Source organism: Primulina tabacum, chromosome 8, assembly GCF_025594145.1.
Source record: "Primulina tabacum isolate GXHZ01 chromosome 8, ASM2559414v2, whole genome shotgun sequence".
Classification (NCBI taxonomy): domain Eukaryota; kingdom Viridiplantae; phylum Streptophyta; class Magnoliopsida; order Lamiales; family Gesneriaceae; genus Primulina; species Primulina tabacum.
Genome location: NC_134557.1, coordinates 16952897 through 16972966, shown reverse-complemented (window position 1 = coordinate 16972966; position 20070 = coordinate 16952897). Strand labels below are relative to the sequence as shown.

Below are 20070 nucleotides of genomic sequence, written 5' to 3'. Positions count from 1 at the left end.
ATCAGTGACAAGATTACCCATCCACTGTGTCTAGGCCTCATTATTACCATTTACATATACATCTTAAATATTTACATATACTTCGATAGTCACAACTAATTCTCATCATTCAAAACATCATTATTTACATCACTTATAAAAATCATGCACAAATGACATTTTCTTTAAATTCAAGCATGCAACGTATATTCCCATAAAATCTTAAAAATCGTGAATCATAATGCATGAACATTTAAAATATCATAATTTTGTGCTCAGGGCGCTGCCAGAACCAAAATCTCATCCCGCGTACAAAATGACCATTTTGCCCCTAGAATCCCAAAAATTATCGTTTCACCCCTGGCCCTCTAAAATTGACCCGAAGCTTACCAAATTCTTTAGAATGTCCAAAAACATTATTAAAAGTATTATTAGACGTAGACTTGAGCCAAAATCACAACATAACCGATTTGTTTTAAAACATGGACCGGAGTCCCGGTTTTAACCCGAACCGAACCGAAACTTAACCGAATTTCTCCCAACTTTTTACCATGTCTTAAAAAGTCTTAAAGGATCCTAAATTATGATTTCCCTCCCAAAACTCTTAGATGAAACTCCAACACATGCCAAAAACTCTCGGCCCCTCCCAAATTCGCTCCCTCGTGCACTACCTTCTCTAACACCAATGCCATCAGCCAACCCGACGTACCAGCCTCGAACCAACCTATTAGGGACCTACACCAGACCCTAAGGGACCTATTAGAACCAAGCCACCAGCCCCATGCAGCTTATACCATGAGCACGCTCGTTAGGACCCCAAACCCGTGGCACGACCCAACCCCTTCCTCACACTCATTCGAATTTGATGCTTGTTCCAGCAGCAGTAGAGCCTTTCCAGGCCGTGGCTCGGAACCTCCAAGGCTTGATCCATGACTGGAGTCGGCCCCCTGCACCGCTGGACCAGGCCTCTTCTTCGATCTACTCCCTACGAAGAACCCCGCAAGGAACCCGCTCTGCTTTCTTCTCCAAAGGACATGGCTTTGACTCCCACTCTTTCCCTTTAGCTACTCACGTAAACCTGACCCCTAATGATAGCAGCCTACACACCTTATCAACAAAACAACACAGCCGTGAGTGGGAAGAAAAAAGATGTGCGATTTGGAACCAAAACCGAAGTTCTTCCGTGATAACATTCGGCTCGAGAAATCTATGCAAACAAACACACAAATCAGCGAAAAAATATCATGTGTGATGCAGAATAAAAGATACGTGTGTGCCTGAAGAGCTTATGATGCACAAATGCTCGAAGGAACCGAGGTGTAGGAGATGCTTGAGTTTGAAGAAATGAAGGCACCGAATTCCTTGGCTGCTGCACTTCACGAAGAGGGTTGCTGATTGGAGGGGTGGGCGGCTGATACACGATTAGGTTTAGGGTAAAATGGTGTTTAAGTGCTAATTATATAGATAATACTAAGTTAATGGGCCACAATTGTATTTTAAAAGTTTTTAAAAGAGTTTAAGCCCAATAAGCTTAAAATTAGGCCCATTAAATCCAAACGCATTCTGAAAAATATTTCGTGTTGGAAAGATTTTGAAAATATTAGCCGAGCCATTAAAATGTCCACCGATTCGATAAAATTTACTTACCGGTAAAAATAAAGTCTTGAGGATAAAAATACACTTGTAAAATTCTCATTTTTGAAAACACCAACAAAACACCTTGTGTTAATTAATAACAATAATCGTGCAATAAAATTAATTTTCTTGAAAATTCTCGGGTCTCCGTTCTTTGTTCGAGCGTGAAATGCACCTAGAAACCCTAATGCATGAACTTTTAAAATTTCATGAATTAAATCCTATCATGCATGAATTATGCATAAATGCATAAAAATAATTAAGCACATAATTAAAAATAAAAATCCTAGTTCGCATGCAATCAGGTTACGTGAATTAAATTTCTGGACCTTACAACTCTCCCCTCCTTAAACAAAATTTTGTCCTCGAAATTAGAACGTACCGAATAACTCCGAGTAGCGACTCCTCATCTCGGTCTCGGTCTCCCATGTAGCATCCTCCTCAGAATGATTCAACCACTTGACATTGACCATCTGGATCACCTTATTCCGGAGCCTCTTTTCCTGTCTATCCAGAATCTGCGTAGGTCTCTCCTCAAAAGATAGGTGCGGTGTCAGCTGAAGTGGCTCATAGTTAAGCACATGTGAAGGATTCGACATGTACTTACGCAGCATAGAGACATGGAAAACATTATGAACTCCCGTCGGATTCTGCGGTAAAGCAACTCTGTATGCGAGTGTCCCAACTCTCTCTAGGATCTCAAATGGTCCGATGAATCTAGGGCTGAGCTTTCCCTTCTTCCCGAACCTCTTCACACCCTTCATAGTTGCGACCTTCAATAAAACATGATCCCTTACTGCGAACTCAAGATCTCGCCGTCTCTGATCAGCGTAACTCTTTTGAGGGCTCTGTGCAGTCCTCATCCTGTCTCTAATCCTGGACACTAGATCTGCTGTCTGTCTGGCAATATCCGGACCCAACTCTGCTCGCTCTCCTACCTCATCCCAATAAACTGGCGACCTGCACTTCCTCCCGTAAAGTGCCTGGTATGGAGCCATACCTATCGATACCTGATAACTGTTGTTGTATGTGAACTCCACAAGTGGTATCTTCGGCTCGCAGCTGCCCTGAAAGTCGATCATGCATGCTCGGAGTAGGTTCTCCAGAATCTGAATCACCCTCTCTGACTGACCGTCTGTCTGAGGATGAAAAGCGGTACTGAACAGTAGCTTCGTACCCAAAGCCTGGTGAAGACTCTTCTAGAACGCAGACGTAAACCTCGGATCCCTGTCTGACACGATGGACACTGGAATCCCATGAAGTCTGACTATCTCTTTGATGTACAGCTCTGCGTACTGAGTCATGGCGAATGTCTTCCGGATCGGTAAGAAATGAGCTGACTTAGTGAGCCAATCAACAATTACCCAAATGGCATTGAATCCCCTAGTAGTCCTCGGAAGCCCTGTCACAAAATCCATAGTAATGTTCTCTCATTTTCACTCGAGAATAGAGAGTGGTCTCAGCTTCCCTGCAGGTCTCTGATGCTCTGCCTTAACCTGCTGACAAGTCAAACACTCGAAGACGTATCGCGGAATATCTCGCTTCATGCCCGGCCACCAGTAAAGAGTCTGTAAGTCTTTATACATCTTCGTACTCCCTGGATGGATGGAGTATGGGGTGTTGTGGGCCTCGCTCAAGATATCTACTCGAAGAGAATCACTCTCAAGAATCCATAGATGGTCCCTATATCGGACTATGCCATCCACAACTGTATACAGTCTCTGGCCCTTAGCCTCGTCCCTCTGTCTCCACTTCTGTAACTGCTCATCAGAAGTATGCGCCGTCCGGATTCTGTCTCTCAAAGTCCGCTGTACTGTCAGAGTAGCAAGATTCAGGGCCTCGCCCCTGGCATAAATTGTAAGCTCAAATCTCTGAATCTCAGCCTGTAGCGGTCTCTGCTCCGAGAGATGGGCAATCTCTGCATGCTTCCTACTCAGAGCGTCTGCCATTACATTAGCCTTACCCGGATGGTAGCTAATGTCGCAATCATAATCCTTAACTAGCTCGAGTCATCTCCTCTGGTGCATGTTCAGTTCCTTCTGAGTGAAGAAGTACTTCAGGCTCTTATGGTCGGTGAAAATCCCGCACTTCTCCCCATATAGATAGTGTCTCCATATCTTCAGGGCAAATACCACTGCTGCTAACTCTAGGTCATGAGTCGGATAATTCCTCTCATGGACCTTCAGCTGTCTGGACGCATTGGCTATTACTCTGTCCTGCTGCATCAGAACTGCGCCCAACCCAAGCTTCGATGCATCTGTATATACCACAAACTCTCCCTGCCCTAATGGCATAGCTAGGACTGATGCGGTGGTCAAGGCCTGGTTCAGTCGGTCAAAACTCTCTTGACACTCAGATCCCCAGATAAATTTGGCGTTCTTCTTCGTCAAAGCAGTCATGGGTACCGCTATAGAAGAGAGAAGAGAAGCCCTGGATGAACTTCCTGTAATAACCTGCTAATCCCAAGAAACTGCGGATCTCTGTCACGCTCTTCGGAACTGGCCAATCCCTGACTGCCTCTACTTTGCTGGGGTCGACCTCTATGCCATCCTGAAATACAATGTGGCCCAAGAATGCCACCCTGTCGAGCCAGAACTCACACTTGCTGAACTTGGCATATAGTCGTCACTCCTGTAGAGTCTGCAATACTGTCCTCAGATGGCGACTGTGCTCCTCCCTGCTCTTCGAATAGATCAGGATATCGTCAATTAAGATTATGACGAACTGATCCAAGTACGGCTAAAATACGCGATTCATGAGATCCATGAAAATCGTTGGCACGTTCGTCAAACCGAAAGGCATCACCAAGAACTCATAGTGCCCATAACGCGTCCGGAAAGCTGTCTTATGCACATCTAACTCTCTCACTTTCAGCTGATGGTATCCGGATCGAAGGTCTATCTTGGAGAACATTGAGGCTCCCTGAAGCTGATCAAATAAGTCTTCGATCCTAGGTAATGGATACTTATTCTTCACTGTAACCATGTTCAGCTCTTGGTAGTCAATGCACAGACGCATGATGCCATCCTTCTTCTTAACAAATAGCACTGGTGCGCCCCATGGAAAAAAACTAGGGCGAATGAAACCCTTATCCAGTAGATCCTGGATCTGATCCTTGAGCTCCTTCATCTCTGCAGGCGCTAATCGGTATGGTGCCTTAGATATCAGCACTGTTCCTAGCATGAGCTCAATAGAGAATTCCACCTCTCTGTCTGGTGGAATGCCTGAAACATCGTCAGGGAACACGCTGGAGAACTCGCTGACCACATCCACATCCTACAACCTCTAGCTGACTGGCTCTGTCACTGATACGATGCTGGCTAAGAATGCCTGATAGCCTCTCTTGATAAGCTTCCGCGCACACAAGTCGGAAATGACATGCGGAAACTACTGATGTCTTGCTGCCTCAAAAATAAACGGCTTCCCACTGGGGGGTCTGACTGATACTGACCTCTGACGGAAATCTATAACTGCTCCATGAGAAGAAAGCCAATCCATGCCCAAGACGATATCAAACTCTGGCAGTGGTAGTACCATCAGATCTGCCTGTACTGTCTTCTGCTGCAATCTGAGCTCCAATCCTCTCACTATCCGGGAAGTGAACATCTGATCCCCAGATGGGATCGATACTCTGAAACCCAAATCCATCTCTAATTGTATGATTCCTAGACGCTTCAAAAAAGATTCGAATATAAACGAATGCGTAGCCCCTGAATCTAGCAATGCATGCGTGGCTACACCTGCAATACATATCATCACTGCGACAAAACATACCAACAAGTCTGATAGAGTTGAACTTAAGAAACTTCTTATCGATAATTAACCCAAAATCCTCGAATAATTGCTGAATTAACCCAAACATCAATTCTCAAAAGTTCAAAATTTACTCTCAGAAAAATCGAAAATTGCACATTAACCCCTTAAAGTTTCAAAAATTGCACTTTGGTCCTTCAATTATATGTTATTACAATTAGGTCCCTATAATTCCTCGAATCAAACAATTTAATTATTAATCCCAACCAAGTAGAACATGCATCCTAAAACTTTCTAAGTTATAAATTCCACAATTAAGTCCTCGTACAAGTATAAAATCCATGCGATTGGACAGTAAATTAAAATTTTAAACCAAAAGGGTTATCAGTAATCAATGTCGAGTTTGGTGCTGCCTCCGCCTCCTTGGCATGCATCACATATGCTCTGCCGGTAGTGGGGCCCTTGCTCTTAGGGCAGTCTGCTGCTTTGTGGCCCTCCTGGCCACAAACGAAACATCTGTAGGTCCCCCATAAGCACTTACCAATATGAAATTTGTTTCACTGCGGACACGGCTGCATATCATCTGGCTGAGGCGCCCCTGATGCCTGAGGAGGTCTCTGTTGCTGCTGTAGTCTCCTACCCTGACCCTAGGGCCTCTGCTGCCCCTGTTGCCTCGACGGTCCCGTAAACTGCTTCTTCGGTGGCTGAGCACTGGACTGGGCCTGATGCCGCTTCCGCTGCCTGCCTAAGGCTCATGAACTCTCTCGTCAGGCGACCCCTGACATCAGCTGGGAAATACTTCCTGTAGAATAGCTCCTTGAACCTGGCCCAGGTAACGGTAGCCAAGTCCACAGCATGCGCAGCTCCCTCCCACCATAGAGACCCATCATCTCTCAGCATATAGATAGCGCACCTGGCCCATTCGCCATCCCTCATCTGAAGGTAATCAAAGTGAAGCTCCAGTGATCTGATCCACCCCTCAGCTACGAATGGATCAGTGGTACCCCCCAATTCCTTCGGGTTGAGCCTATGAAACTGCTCAAAAATATCAGTCTGCGGTCTAGGAGCCTATTGCACCTGCTCCAATAGTCTAGCCATACCCTCTAGGACTCGGGTAGCTGGATCCCCTGACGGTGGTGGTGGTGGAAGTCTTCTGCCACCCTCAGGGATATCATTCACTCTGACCATCCTGTGCTCGCGTCTGGGAGACATATCTGAATACAGTCCAATTAAAACGTAACCATCATGCAATTAATCTCGTTTTTAAAATTAATGGACCTCAAATCGTAAAAACGGTTAAACATAAGCAGTAAATCATCATAATGCGTAAATCATGAAATCATGCAGCTGATAACAATAAACCATTTTAAACATTTAAATCGTAAAAGTTTACAGACTTGAGGCTTTGAAGATTGAGCTGCAGAAGCTGGCGACGGCACAACCCTATACAGGACCTTTGCTCTGATACCAACTGAAACGTCTACTCGTTTTAAAAGTGATGATATTATTTTTTTAAAAAAAAAGCTCTCATTTTTTAACATAAACATTTAAATGAATCGCATGCATGCAATCCTACTTAAGATCATCATTTAAAAATTTTTATAAGCAATTACCAATAAAATGTAGCGGAGTAAAAATATGAGAAAAATCCTACATCCAACAGTAAAATAAACCAGCGTATAAAATACTCGTATCCTCTCAAAACATGAAATCATAATAGTGCAGAAAATTCATAGGCCCTCGGGTCGTGTCGCCCACCAGGTCCGCCGACTCAGAGTCCAGTACCTTCAGTCTCCTCGACATCGAACTCACCTGAATCACACACACCTAGTGAGTCTAAAGACTCAACACGCCTGTACCAGGAATAACAAGTACATATACAAGCACACAGCAGTGAAAAATAGCATATTCAACATAACTTTCATGAACTTAAAAAGCTTAACATAAACGTGTCAAAACAGCTCATCTTTAATCATCATTCATCATTATCATTTATCATTCACTTCATTAGAGGTAACTATCATACATCATCATTTACGATGGATCCATCATAAAAAAAAAAACCGCGGTACCCGGCGGCTGTCGGACATCAGTGACAAGATTACCCATCCACTGTGCATAGGCCTCATCATCAGCATTTACATATACATCTTAATTTAATTATTAGGTGATTTTATGACTTTAAAGTTTTTAAAGATTTGTCACTTGTACATTTTATTTTAAATTAAGAGATGTTATTTAAAGTTGGAGAAATATTAGTATTTTAATTAGTTGTTAATTATTAGTTAAGCACAATTTTATCCCCTAATTAACCCAAACACATGCACACACACCCACACGCACACAATTACATGACTCACAACACACACACACACATCTTCATTTCATTTTTCAGATTTTTGTAGAAAAAATTAGGGTTCTTAGAACAAGAGTGCAGCCGTCCCTCCCTCTTCAGTGTTCCAGCATATTTTAGTTGAGTTTTCTTCAAGAAAATCATTCCACGATCGTCCCGGATCAACCCTTGCACAGTTTCCGCTTCGGTATCGTCGTATCGTGAGTTTTAATTATCAAAAGGCATGTATATTCTTCCGTTTATGCATCGATCTCGTCATAGTATTTGTTTTTATGTTTATTATGTGTAAAACTTCATGTATGTTGTACAAAGTTTGAGCAAAAATTTGTTGGATCGATTTTGAAACAATTTTAGATCTGAAAACTCGAATTTGCTGCCATTTTAAATACTGCGACTTTTCGATCGATTTCCTGGAAAAACTTTCAACATATAAAACGTAGTACTTTTTGATACCTTCTATTTGACAGTAAATTCGAAATATTTGAATAAGAAATGAGTGAGTTATGATTGTTTTCGTGGGACTGCTCAAACTGTATTCTTTCTGAAAATGTGTTCTTGACGAATTCTTGAAGTTTATTTGTTGCAGGCTTCATTTGGAACCGTTGGTTGATTGCTTCTGCGTTTAAGTATTGTGAGTATGATATTGGGATGAATTTTGGTGCTTCTTCTTGTGTCGATAGGCATTTGGTTGCATTAGAAGTCTTAGGAAATATTTTGGTGTCGAATTTTCGTGTTCACATCTTGAATTGAATTGTATGGATTGCATCGTTGTTTGGGGCATTTGTGTGAGTTTGAATCACTACCATAGCGTCCTAGGATGGGTCTCGAGGTGCTGGTTCAAGTCGATAAGGCGTGGGTTAGAGTTTGCAACGAGTTTGTGCATTTGGGGTCGAGTTTGCGCAGGGTTAGCGCCGCAGCGCTCAATGGGGAGCGCCGCAGCGCAGCGCCCGACTCTCGCAAGCCTGGCGCCGCGGCGCTGCCCTTGGGGCGCCGAAGCGCTAAGGCTGCGGCACTGCCAACGCCGCGGCGCTAGTGCCTGGCGCCTAGGCACTAGGCGCTTTCATGCCCAGCGCCTAGGCGCTTGTACATGACTTTTTAAATCATTATTTAGGTTCATGTCTCCTATGTTTTGGGAAATGTTCACACATCATATTAGGATTTTGTCCGGGGGTCGATGTCATAGTTTAGTACATTGATTAAACGAGGTCAAGTCACAAGTGATTTTAGATTGTCATAAGAAATTGTCATTCGGGTGGTGAGCACAACGATTATGTCTAGGCTATGAAATATTATATGCATGTAATCATGTTAGTATGTGCTGCAGTGCCCCAAGAGAGATCCAACGAATCCCTCAACGCCATGTAAGTATGTTCGACGTGCAAAAGAAGATATTTTAAGTTTTTGAGGTATGCTAAATGTCTTGTGACCAAATTATGAATGGGTTTGGAAGTCGGTGAACGTGGTCGAAGACCTCTCCACCCTGGTAAAGCATGAACGGGTTTAGATCAGGATTTGAAAGTGGTAAAGCATAACCAGGGACCAATCCACCCGTTAAAGCATGAACGGGGATCTCATGTATGTGGTAGTGGACTTTCCCTGCCAAGCTCAGTACTGTGGTTTAATCTGATCAGGCACTTTTATGTATGGGTCACTTGCTTTGAAACATATCTCTACGAAAAATGATGAATTTTATGTATGTTCATGTATGTATGATGCAAGCATGTTTAAGAAACGTTTTACGTTGATGGCACATCTATGCTATGTATTTTCAAGCTTTGATATGCATGTTCAAGTTTAAAGTATGTACGCCCTATTTTAAAGATGCATGTAGTTTTACTACGTAGTACTTGTTATGTCCAGTTTATACATGTTGAGTCTTTAGACTCACTAGACTTAATCGATGCAGGTGAGGATGAATTTTAGGAGACGAGATGTGAGGACCAGTGAGCTGGCTTGGACTGCGCGGGAGGCTAAACCAGAAGACCGCCCATGTTTTTAAGTTTTTATGCAATGTTTCAACTACTCTGATTTCACGTTTTGATTGCAATGTTTAAACAAGTCTTGCTCTTTAGCAAACTTTATTGGTGATCTCTTTCATTACAAATACTTTGAATGAATAATTGATTTTTGACCGAAAATTGAAAGTTCATCTTGTATTTAAGAAAAATTTTAATTTTTCCTCAAATTTTAAAATAGTAAAAAGTATGGTACGTTACACGTCTAACGTTAAATAATTTGATCTAAACATTTTTTTCATGCTAAAAACATAAATTATGCATAATATGATTTGAATGGTGAAAAAAAGGTTTAGAAGGGTCGTTTTGCATTAAAAACGTTCGAATATTCAATCGTCTGCGCAGGTTGCCAAGAGGAGCGAACGGGAATCGACTTGCCTTGGATTTTTGCCTTGAAGTTTTCGAAAATTTTAGTGTGTGTTGTGTGTGTTTTCGGCTGCTTTAGGAGTCTAGAACCCTAGGTTTTTTATTTTATAATTTTCGAATTTTAGGGTTTAAAAGTTAGGGTTTTTAATATTTTTTGTTTAGGAATAATTAGGCCCATTAATTCTAGAAAAATTAGACTCATTAAGGCCCAATTAATTATAAATAAAGGTTAACAAAAATCGTTTAAAAAATAATAACTTTCGAATCTTTAAAAGTCCTTCGTTTGACTAAAATCGGCTTCTCAGATAAAGTAAGGCTCGACTCGTAAAATAATTTGGACTCTAACATTTTCAAAAAATTATCATCCTATGTAATCATATTATCGAGCCTTAAAAACATTTATCGAAAAAAATTCACCTTGGTCGTCTCTGGTCTCCTTCCCCCGGCCTAATATTGAATATCCAGACAAAATCTTTAATTTAATGAAATCATGCAATTTAAACATTAAATCATATAAAATATATCATTAAAGCATTTAAAATTAATTGAATAAAATAAGCAAGCGATTTAAATAATTTTCATGCATGTGGTTTACGTGGGCTGATTGCCGGGCGTTACAAATCTTTCCTCCCTTAAATAAAATTTCTTTCTCAAAATTATGACTCACGAAAATGTCCTGAGTAGCGTCTCTTCATTTCAGTCTCTCTCTCCCAAGTGGCTTCTACCTCTGACTGGTTAAGTCACTTGACTTTGAGCATTCTGATTACTTTATTCCTCAGTCTCCTCTCTTGTCCGCTCAAGATTTTAGTGGGTCTCGCCTCTTCAGACATGATCAAGCAAAACTTGCACTATAAAATCTTCGGTAAAAATCAATTAAATCAAGCTCGATATAATCGCAAGTGCACGATGTCAAGTAATAATAAAATTTTGAGTGGCTCTCTGATATCACTTGTTGGAAAAAATCAACATAAACCACGGAATCGATCATGCTAAATCAATAAAAATTTTGATTGAAAACTTAAGCGGAAGCGTACTTGAAGCTATAATCCTAAATTCTTTAGAATGTATCTTGTTCTTCTAGATCTACACGTTTTTCTTTGAAAGAATCCTTTGATTTCTCTTCTGAACTATTTCTTTAGTACGAGGAGATAATAAGCAATGTAATTTAGCACAATTTGGGGACCATGACCTATATATAGATAAAGTCTATCATTATATTTTAATATTCCTATTTTAACAATCATAAAAACAAAAATTACACTTATGTTTGTACACATTAAAGGCTCACAACCTATTATATAGGTTAAAGCCCAATAACACGAAACATTAGTTGATCATTTATTTTGAGTTTCACTTAACCAACAACTCACAATACATAATTATTCACATGTAAGTTCATATAAATAAAATTAATCCAACGATCTCATATTTTCTTTTTTAAAAAAATATAAATAGCCTTCTTGGTGTAAAATGTCCCCAAATTTCTGGTATCATTTGGATGTAGTTTCTTTTAAAGCAAATTATGTTCATAACAAAATCTCTAAATTTCAAAATAGGTTGTTTTATTCTAAAAAAAATAAAAAATAGGTGGGCTTTAATTTTTATCTGGTTGAAATAAATAATGATGTTGTGAAAAAGTAAAAATTTATGGTAAAAAGTAAAAATCTCAAACTCTCAAAATTTACCAAACTACACACTTTATAATATTTTTCTCTATACTCAATTGTGATTTTATTCACAAATGAGAGATCTATTTATAGGAAATCTTTACAAATAATCCAAAAATAAAATACATCATTACCTACATCATCACACACTAATTTTCAATATTTACAACTCTTATTTTCAACATTCAAATATTCAATACACACATTTTAAATATTATTTTCCAATACTCCCCCTTGTGATGATGATCATGATACGATGATGTCTTCATTACGTGTTTTTGTACTGCCTCGTTAAAAATCTTACTTGAAAAAACCCATTGGGATAAAAACCATAGTAAGGGAAAAAGAGTTCAGTCACGTAAACTCTCCCTGATGTTGACATGAACAATTCTTCACAAATTTCGTAGATTGCGCATCCCAATATTATATATGTGCTTTCTGAATATTGACGTAGGAAGTGCCTTTGTGAAGAGATCTGATGAGTTTTCACTTGATTGAATGTGACGAACATCAATACATCTATTCTTCTCAAGCTCCTTGGTGAATGCGAAGAACTTAGGAGGAATATGTTTAGTTCTGTCGCTTTTTATGTATCCTTCTTTCATTTGAGCAACACATGCAGCATTATCTTCATATAGTATCACATGCTTCTCATCAGATGATAATCCGCATGAAATTTGGATATGTTGGGTCATTGATTTTAACCACACACATTCACGACTTGCTTCATGTAGTGCAATAATCTCGGCATGATTTGATGAAGTTGTTACGAGCGTTTGTTTCTGATAACGCCAAGATATTGCAGTGCCTCCACGAGTAAATATATATCCAGTTTGGGAACGTGCCTTGTGTGGATCAGATAAGTATCCAGCATCAGCATAACCAATTATACTTGGATTAGCATCTTTTGAATACAAAAGTCCCAAGTCTGTCGTTCCTCGTAGATAACGGAATATATGTTTAATTCCGTTCCAGTGTCTCTTTGTTGGATATGTGCTAAATCTTGCCAACAGATTCACGGCAAAAGATATATCAGGCCTTGTACAATTTGTAAGGTACATAAGGACACCGATGGCACTTAGATATGGTACTTCTGGACCAAGAATATCTACATTATCTTCACATGGACGGAATGGATCCTTTTCTATGTTTAATGATCTAACAACCATTGGAGTACTTAAAGGATTTGCTTTATCCATATTAAAACGTTTAAGGATCTTTTCTGTGTAATTTGTCTGGTGAACAAACATTCCACATTCTTTTTGTTCAATTTGTAAACCCAGACAATACTTGGTTTTTCCAAGATCCTTCATTTCAAATTCGTCCTTCAAGTATGACACAACTTCTTGAATTTCTTTATTCGTTCCAATGATATTTAAATCATCAACATATAAAGCAATAATTACGCATCCGGATGTTGTTTTCTTAATGAAAACACAAGGGCATATTGAATTATTAACATATCCCTTTTTCATCAAGTGATCACTTAGTCGATTATACCACATTCGACCTGATTGCTTTAACCCATATAATGATCTTTGTAATTTCACAGAATAACATTCCCTGGGTTTTGAACTTTGTGCTTCAGGCATCTTAAATCCTTCAGGGATTTTCATATATATATTACTATCAAGTGATCCATATAAGTAAGCTGTAACAACATCCATAAGAAGCATTTTTAAATTTTAAGATACCGCCAAGCTAATCAAATACCGAAACGTAATTGCATCCATCACAGGAGAATACGTTTCTTCATAATCAATTCCAGGCCTTTGAGAAAAACCTTGTGCAACAAGTCGAGCTTTATATCTTACTATTTCATTTTTCTCATTTCGCTTTCGAATAAAAACCCATTTGTATCCAACAGGTTTTACACCTTCAGGTGTAAGGACTATAGGTCCAAAAACATTACGTTTATTTAGCGAATTTAATTCAACCTGGATGGCATCTTTCCATTTTATCCAATCCTGCCGATTTTTACATTCACCAAAAGATTTTGGTTCATGATCTTCGTTATCATTTATGATGTCGATTGCCACATTATAAGAAAATATATCATCAATTTCATCTATATCTTTTCGGTTCCATATTTTTCCAGTATTAATATAATTGATAGAGATTTCATGATTCTCGTCAGTTTGTGGTTCTGATAGAACATTTTCATCATCATGTGTTTCTTCAGGAACACCATTCTCTATTTTGTGATCATCATGTGTTTCTTCAGAAACGTCATTCTTTATTTTGTGATCATCGTGTTTCTCTATGAATTTTCTTTTTCGATGATTTTTATCCTTGGAACCGACTGGCCTTCCACGCTTCAGGCGTTTAATGACATCATGAGTATCTTCCATTTGTTTCTTTGGAATTTCAATTCGAGCAGGGGCATTTGCAGCATGTATATATGATTTAGTTACCCCTTTTGTGTCTGCAAATGCATCTGGTATTTGATTTGCTATTCTTTGCAAGTGTACAATTTGTTGTACATCTTTTTCACATTGTTTTGTTCTTGGATCCAGATGTAACAATGATGATACATACCATGTAATTTCCTTTTCGGTATGTTTCTGTTCTCCCCCTAACATTGGGAAGATTTCCTCATTAAAATGACAATCAGCAAAACGTGTTGTGAACACGTCGCCTGTCTGAGGTTCAAGATATCGAATGATTGATGGACTATCATAACCGATATAAATTTCAACCTTTCTTTGAGGTCCCATTTTCTTTCGTTGCGGTGGTGCAATAGGCACATACACCATACATCCAAAAATTCTCAGATGAGAAATGTCTGGTTCTTTACCAAATGCAAGCTGCAATGGGGAGTATTTATGATATGCACTTGGTCTGATGCGAATTAATGAAGCAGCGTGTAAAATTGCATGTCCCCATATAGAAATAGGGAGCTTTGTTTTCATAATCATTGGTCTAGCAATCATTTGCAGACGTTTAATCAATGATTCAGCCAATCCATTCTGTGTATGTACATGAGCAACAGGATGCTCAGCAATGATTCCCATAGACATACAATAATCATTGAAAGTTTGGGAAGTAAATTCACCAGCATTATCAAGTCTAATTTTCTTGATTGTATAATCAGGAAATTGATTCCTCAATTTTATTATTTGAGCAAGTAATCTTGCAAATGCAACATTTCGAGTTGATAATAAACATACATGTGACCATCTGCTGGAGGCATCAATCAATACCATAAAGTATCTGAATGGTCCACATGGTGGATGGATTGGTCCACAAATATCACCCTGAATACGTTCAAGAAACATTGGTGATTCAGTTTGGATTTTGACTGGTGATGGTCTTATAATAAGTTTTCCAAGAGAACATGCTTTACATTGAAACTTATTATTCTGAAAGATCTTCTGGTCTTTCAGTGGATGACCATGTGTATTTTCTATAATTCTTCGCATCATTGTTGAACCAGGATGTCCCAATCGATCATGCCAATTGGTTAATATCGAAGAATTATCAACTACCATGTTTGATTCAATGGGACTTATATGTGTATAATGCAATCCAGTAGATAGCATTGGTAGTTTTTCAATCACATATTTCTTTCCTGATTTATATGTGATAAGACACATATATTTCTCATTCCCTTCATTCATTGTTTGAGTATCATACCCATGGGAATATATATCATTAAAACTCAACAAATTTCTTTTCGATTGTGGTGAATATAAAGCATCATTGATCAAAAATTTTGTACCATTAGGTAACAAAAATTGTGCTTTACCACATCCTTTAATCAAGTCTACAGGACCTGATATTGTATTCACCATTGTTTTTGTTGGTTTTAGTTCCAAGAAATATCTTTTATCTCGGAGGATAGTGTGCGTTGTACCACTATCGGGTATGCAAACTTCAGCTTTGCTCATAGCATTTTCCATATTTGAACTTCAAAAAAATATGCAATGAAATAAATTACTTGCAATATATATTTAAATATAACACAAATTATAATTATACAATAAAACATTATTCTATGAATACATGAAAAATAGATTATTGTACATTTATATTCTACCATTATATTGTTCATTTTCAGAGAAATCGTTGAGAAAATCTGCAGCATCAATATTGTTCATTTCTATCCCACCAACATATTGATCATTTCCAGAGAAATCATTCATAAAATCACCAGCATCAAAATGAGTTGAATCACTCAAACGGTCACTGCGTTCAGTGAAGTTGGTCTCCTTTTCTTTCCTCTTTAATGATTCTTTATAAAGTTTACAAAGGTGCTCAGGGGCTCGACAAACTTTGGACCAATGTCCTGGAGTACCACATCTGTAACAAGAACTTTCATATCTTTTTGAGTGCTTCTCATTAACACTTGTATTCTCATGATGCCTTTTCTGTGGATGGTTTGGGACGTTCTTTTGAGATGAGTTATAAAAATAACTATCTCGATTATTTTCAAAACCACGGCCTTGACCACGACCACGGCCAATTTCACGTCCACGTCCACGACCTCGACCTCGACCTCGACCAAAACCTTGTCTTTGAATTTGATTTTGGTTTCCAGGTTTAAATTCATTTTTACTTACAAGCATTTACTTCTGGAAATGCTGTTGATCCAGTGGGTCGGGACTGATGATTTCTCATTAATAGCTCGTTGTTTTTTTCCGCCACAAGAAGACAGGCGATGAGTTCAGAATATCTCGCGAATCCACGTACTCTATATTGTTGCTGTAGAGTAATATTTGATGCATGAAACGTGAAAAATATTTTTTCAAGCATCTCAGATTCTGTGACCTCATGTCCACAAAATTTTAATTGCGAGATTATTCTATACATCGCCGAATTGTAATCACTGACTTTTTTAAAGTCTTGGAATCTCAATGTATTCCATTCATCCCGGGCGGTCGGAAGTATAACTTCTCTTATATGTTCGAATCTTTCTTTTAATCCCTTCCACAAAGCCATGGGATTTTTTTCAGTCAGATATTCACATTTCAATCCATCGTCGAGATGTCGACGCAAAAATATCATGGCTCTTGCCTTTTCTTGTGACGTGCATATGTCATTTTCCTTAATGGTCTCGCTTAGACCCAATGACTCAAGATGCATTTCTACATCTAGAGTCAATGGCATATAATTCTTTCACGTGATGTCGAGCGCAACAAATTCGAGCTTTGTTAAATTTGACATGGTGGTACTAAAAAAAATTACGATGCATTTTATTAGTTAATAATTATTGCAATACAAAGTAACGGATAAACAACAAGTACAAGTATTTGTAAAAATAAAGAAAACGCACGAGGAGGATATTCTCCGATAAATACAAAACTCGTGAGTATGACAACCAAAATAATTAAAATATCCTTGAGAAAGCCATCTTCTTTTTTCTTCGAAAAATTGATGATGAATAATTTTTAGAGAAGAAGAGAAAGTTGGAGTGATGGAATGTGTTTGTGAGATCATATTTATAGGGCAAAAACTAGCCGTTTTTTACCATTTATGACCGTTGGGGTACAAAAAAAAATAAAGGTATGTATTTGTATAATTTTATGGTAATAATATGATATATATAATATTAGACATGTTTAAATAATTATGTATATCATATCATAATATTATAATGAGTGTCATAATTTATTTTGTTTAAAAATCTTATAGGCTTTTATACTTGTCGTATCCCTTACCGGGAGTGTGGGATGTCGTCTTAACATTCTCTCAGGATTTATAACAAGTTTATGAAAAATTTATTTTTATTATTTCTAATAATAACATTATATTGTATATTAAATAAATACACAATAAATAAATAACAGTAAAATAAATATAATTATTTTTGTTACCTTTTTCTTCTGTTTGGAGCTTGGAAAAGTATGTAGGACTTTTAGAGCTTCGTGCTGATAACGTGTTGTGAAAAAATAAAAATTTATGGTAAAAAGTAAAAATCTCAAACTCTCAAAATTTACCAAACTACACACTTTATAATATTTTTCTCTCTACTCAATTGTGATTTTCTTCACAAATGAGATATCTATTTATAGGAAATCTTTACAAATAATCCAAAAATAAAATACATCATTACCTACATCATCACACACTAATTTTCAATATTTACAACTCTTATTTTCAACATTCAAATATTCAATACACACATTTTAAATATTATTTTCCAATAAATGATACTAATAGAAATGTTGCCTTTGCAGATTATTTAAATACTAAGGTTTTGGAATAAAAACTTCCCTGAGGATCAATAATTTTGTCAAGGAGCCTTGGAACAAAACGGTTTAAACTTGAATTTTAAAATGTATTTTTTTCATACAAAATCTTTAATCTTTAACAATACATATATATAATTACTGTAACTATGTGTATGCGTAGAGTGAAAAAAATGAGTTTAAAAGGCAAAATCAATTGCAGCATGCCAGCATTAAGATAACATCACAAAACAATAGATCAAAATAGATGACAAATACATCAAAATCACATCCAACGCAAATAAAACATGTTCCTGATAATCATGTCCAATACGGTCGAGTCTAAAAAGACTTATTTCCACGAGTTCTCCTAGATGACTAGTTTGCCCTAGGAGCAGCCCATTCGACTCTAAGTATAAGATTGTCGTAACCATATCCGTTCAGTTTGTTGATAGCTCTCTCAGCATCCTCTCTGCTCACAAAGTTGACAAAACCAAAACCTCTGCTGGTCCCCGTCTTTTGATCAATAGCAACATAAACTCGGCTGACGGCACCAAAAGGACGAAATAGCTCATGCAAATCAGCCTCTCTCGTGTCTTCAGAAAGATTAGTGACTCTAACCGAGTTTTCTTCATTCCGGCGTCTCATGTCTGTACCACTCCTCTCAGTATTACCGCCTCGCATGCTTGGAGGCACATATGCTCCCTTTGTAGCACCCAATGTAGAAGTGGCAGTTTCGGATGGTAACTTATCGACGAAGGACTCACTTGGTTGAGCAATATCCTTGTAAGGACACCTTGAGGTCCAGTGATCACCTTTCTTCCCACAGGTCCTACAAACCATGAGAACAGCTCCAGCTTTCCCAATCTGAGCGAAAGGATCACCGGAAGCTGCAGTTTCCTCTTGTTTGGTACCTATCTTTCCATTCATCAATTAACAAGTTGTACTGGTAAACGAAAGAAAAAAGAATAAACTGAACATTAAAATCACCGAAACATATTTGCCCCAACAAAAATACCTTAGTCTTCTTTAAAGTGAAGGGGGGATATTTTCCACATTAGCTTGAGACGGCCTACTGTATTGACTCTATATGTTGTTTCGTCAATGAAATCGGTTTCATTTATTAACAAAAATCACCTCAAACAATTTGATTCCAGTACTTTCAGGAAACAATTACATTTTATTTTAATTCTCAAATTTGACAAACCATGACATCACCAAATTACCCGTCATACAACACAATATCAACTGGACACAAGCATCATATATTAAATAATTATTTTTGTAAAAAAAAAAGGAAAAAGAAACATGCTTTTTTAGTAATCGAGCAGGTGTAGATGGTAATATAGATCGATTTAAAGGAAATTGTGCACAAGGTGAATACCAGGGGCGCGTGGGCGTTCGAGGAGAATTTCTTCGGTGGAGACCATGGTGAGGCGGCTGCCAACGTCCTCGTGCACGGCATCGCCAAACTTGGGCCACGAGCGGCGCTCCATGGCGCGTTTGCTCAGTCGAGCGTTGGCCAGTTTGCGGATGCGTGTGGTGGTTGTAATCTTCACCCTGTTCCCTTCATCGTTGAACTTGTACTCCACCACCTTCTTTATCCCGTTGTCATCCGGTCCCAATACCTCCTTCGGCGGCAACAGGAAATCTAAATCCTCTCCATCGTCCTCCTCCAGTTCTCCCCATCTCATCTTGCTGGGTTGCGTCGCCGCCCCGTCTAACGCCATCGTCTTCGCAGAATTAGGAAATTAGGGTTTTTTTGAGTGGGTTGTGGCGGCGTTAAACATAAATCGAAATCTATAATAAATGATGTTGGAATAGTTTGACGTTTTAAATATTATAGCATTGATAATTAATTTTGTATTTCATTGAATTACAAAAATGTCCTTACTATATATTAATTCATTAACATTCTTGGAATAAGTATAAAAATAATTAAATGTTAATAAAAAATTTTCATAAAAAATTTAAAAATATAAAATCTGTTATAGATAAAATATTTTAGATGATTATTGAGATAAGATTTATATTTTATCATGTTATCAACTATTCAAACTTGTCAATGTGCTATATAAGTAGAGGTTCAAAATGATAAATAAAGCATTTCAAATCATTCTCTCTTTTCTATA

General features: G+C 38.1%; 1 protein-coding gene across 1 annotated transcript; it reads right to left on the bottom strand.

Annotated features, from left to right (window-relative positions):
* Positions 1–18119: 18119 nt before the first annotated feature.
* LOC142553841 (uncharacterized) lies at positions 18120–19750 on the bottom strand. Its single transcript, XM_075664357.1, has 2 exons — positions 19323–19750; positions 18120–18852 (listed from the first exon to the last, which is right to left on the bottom strand). The coding sequence occupies exons 1-2, from the start codon at positions 19666–19668 to the stop codon at positions 18317–18319; spliced, it is 882 nt and encodes a 293-aa protein (XP_075520472.1). The 5' UTR covers positions 19669–19750; the 3' UTR covers positions 18120–18316.
* Between the last annotated feature and the right edge of the window lie 320 nt (positions 19751–20070).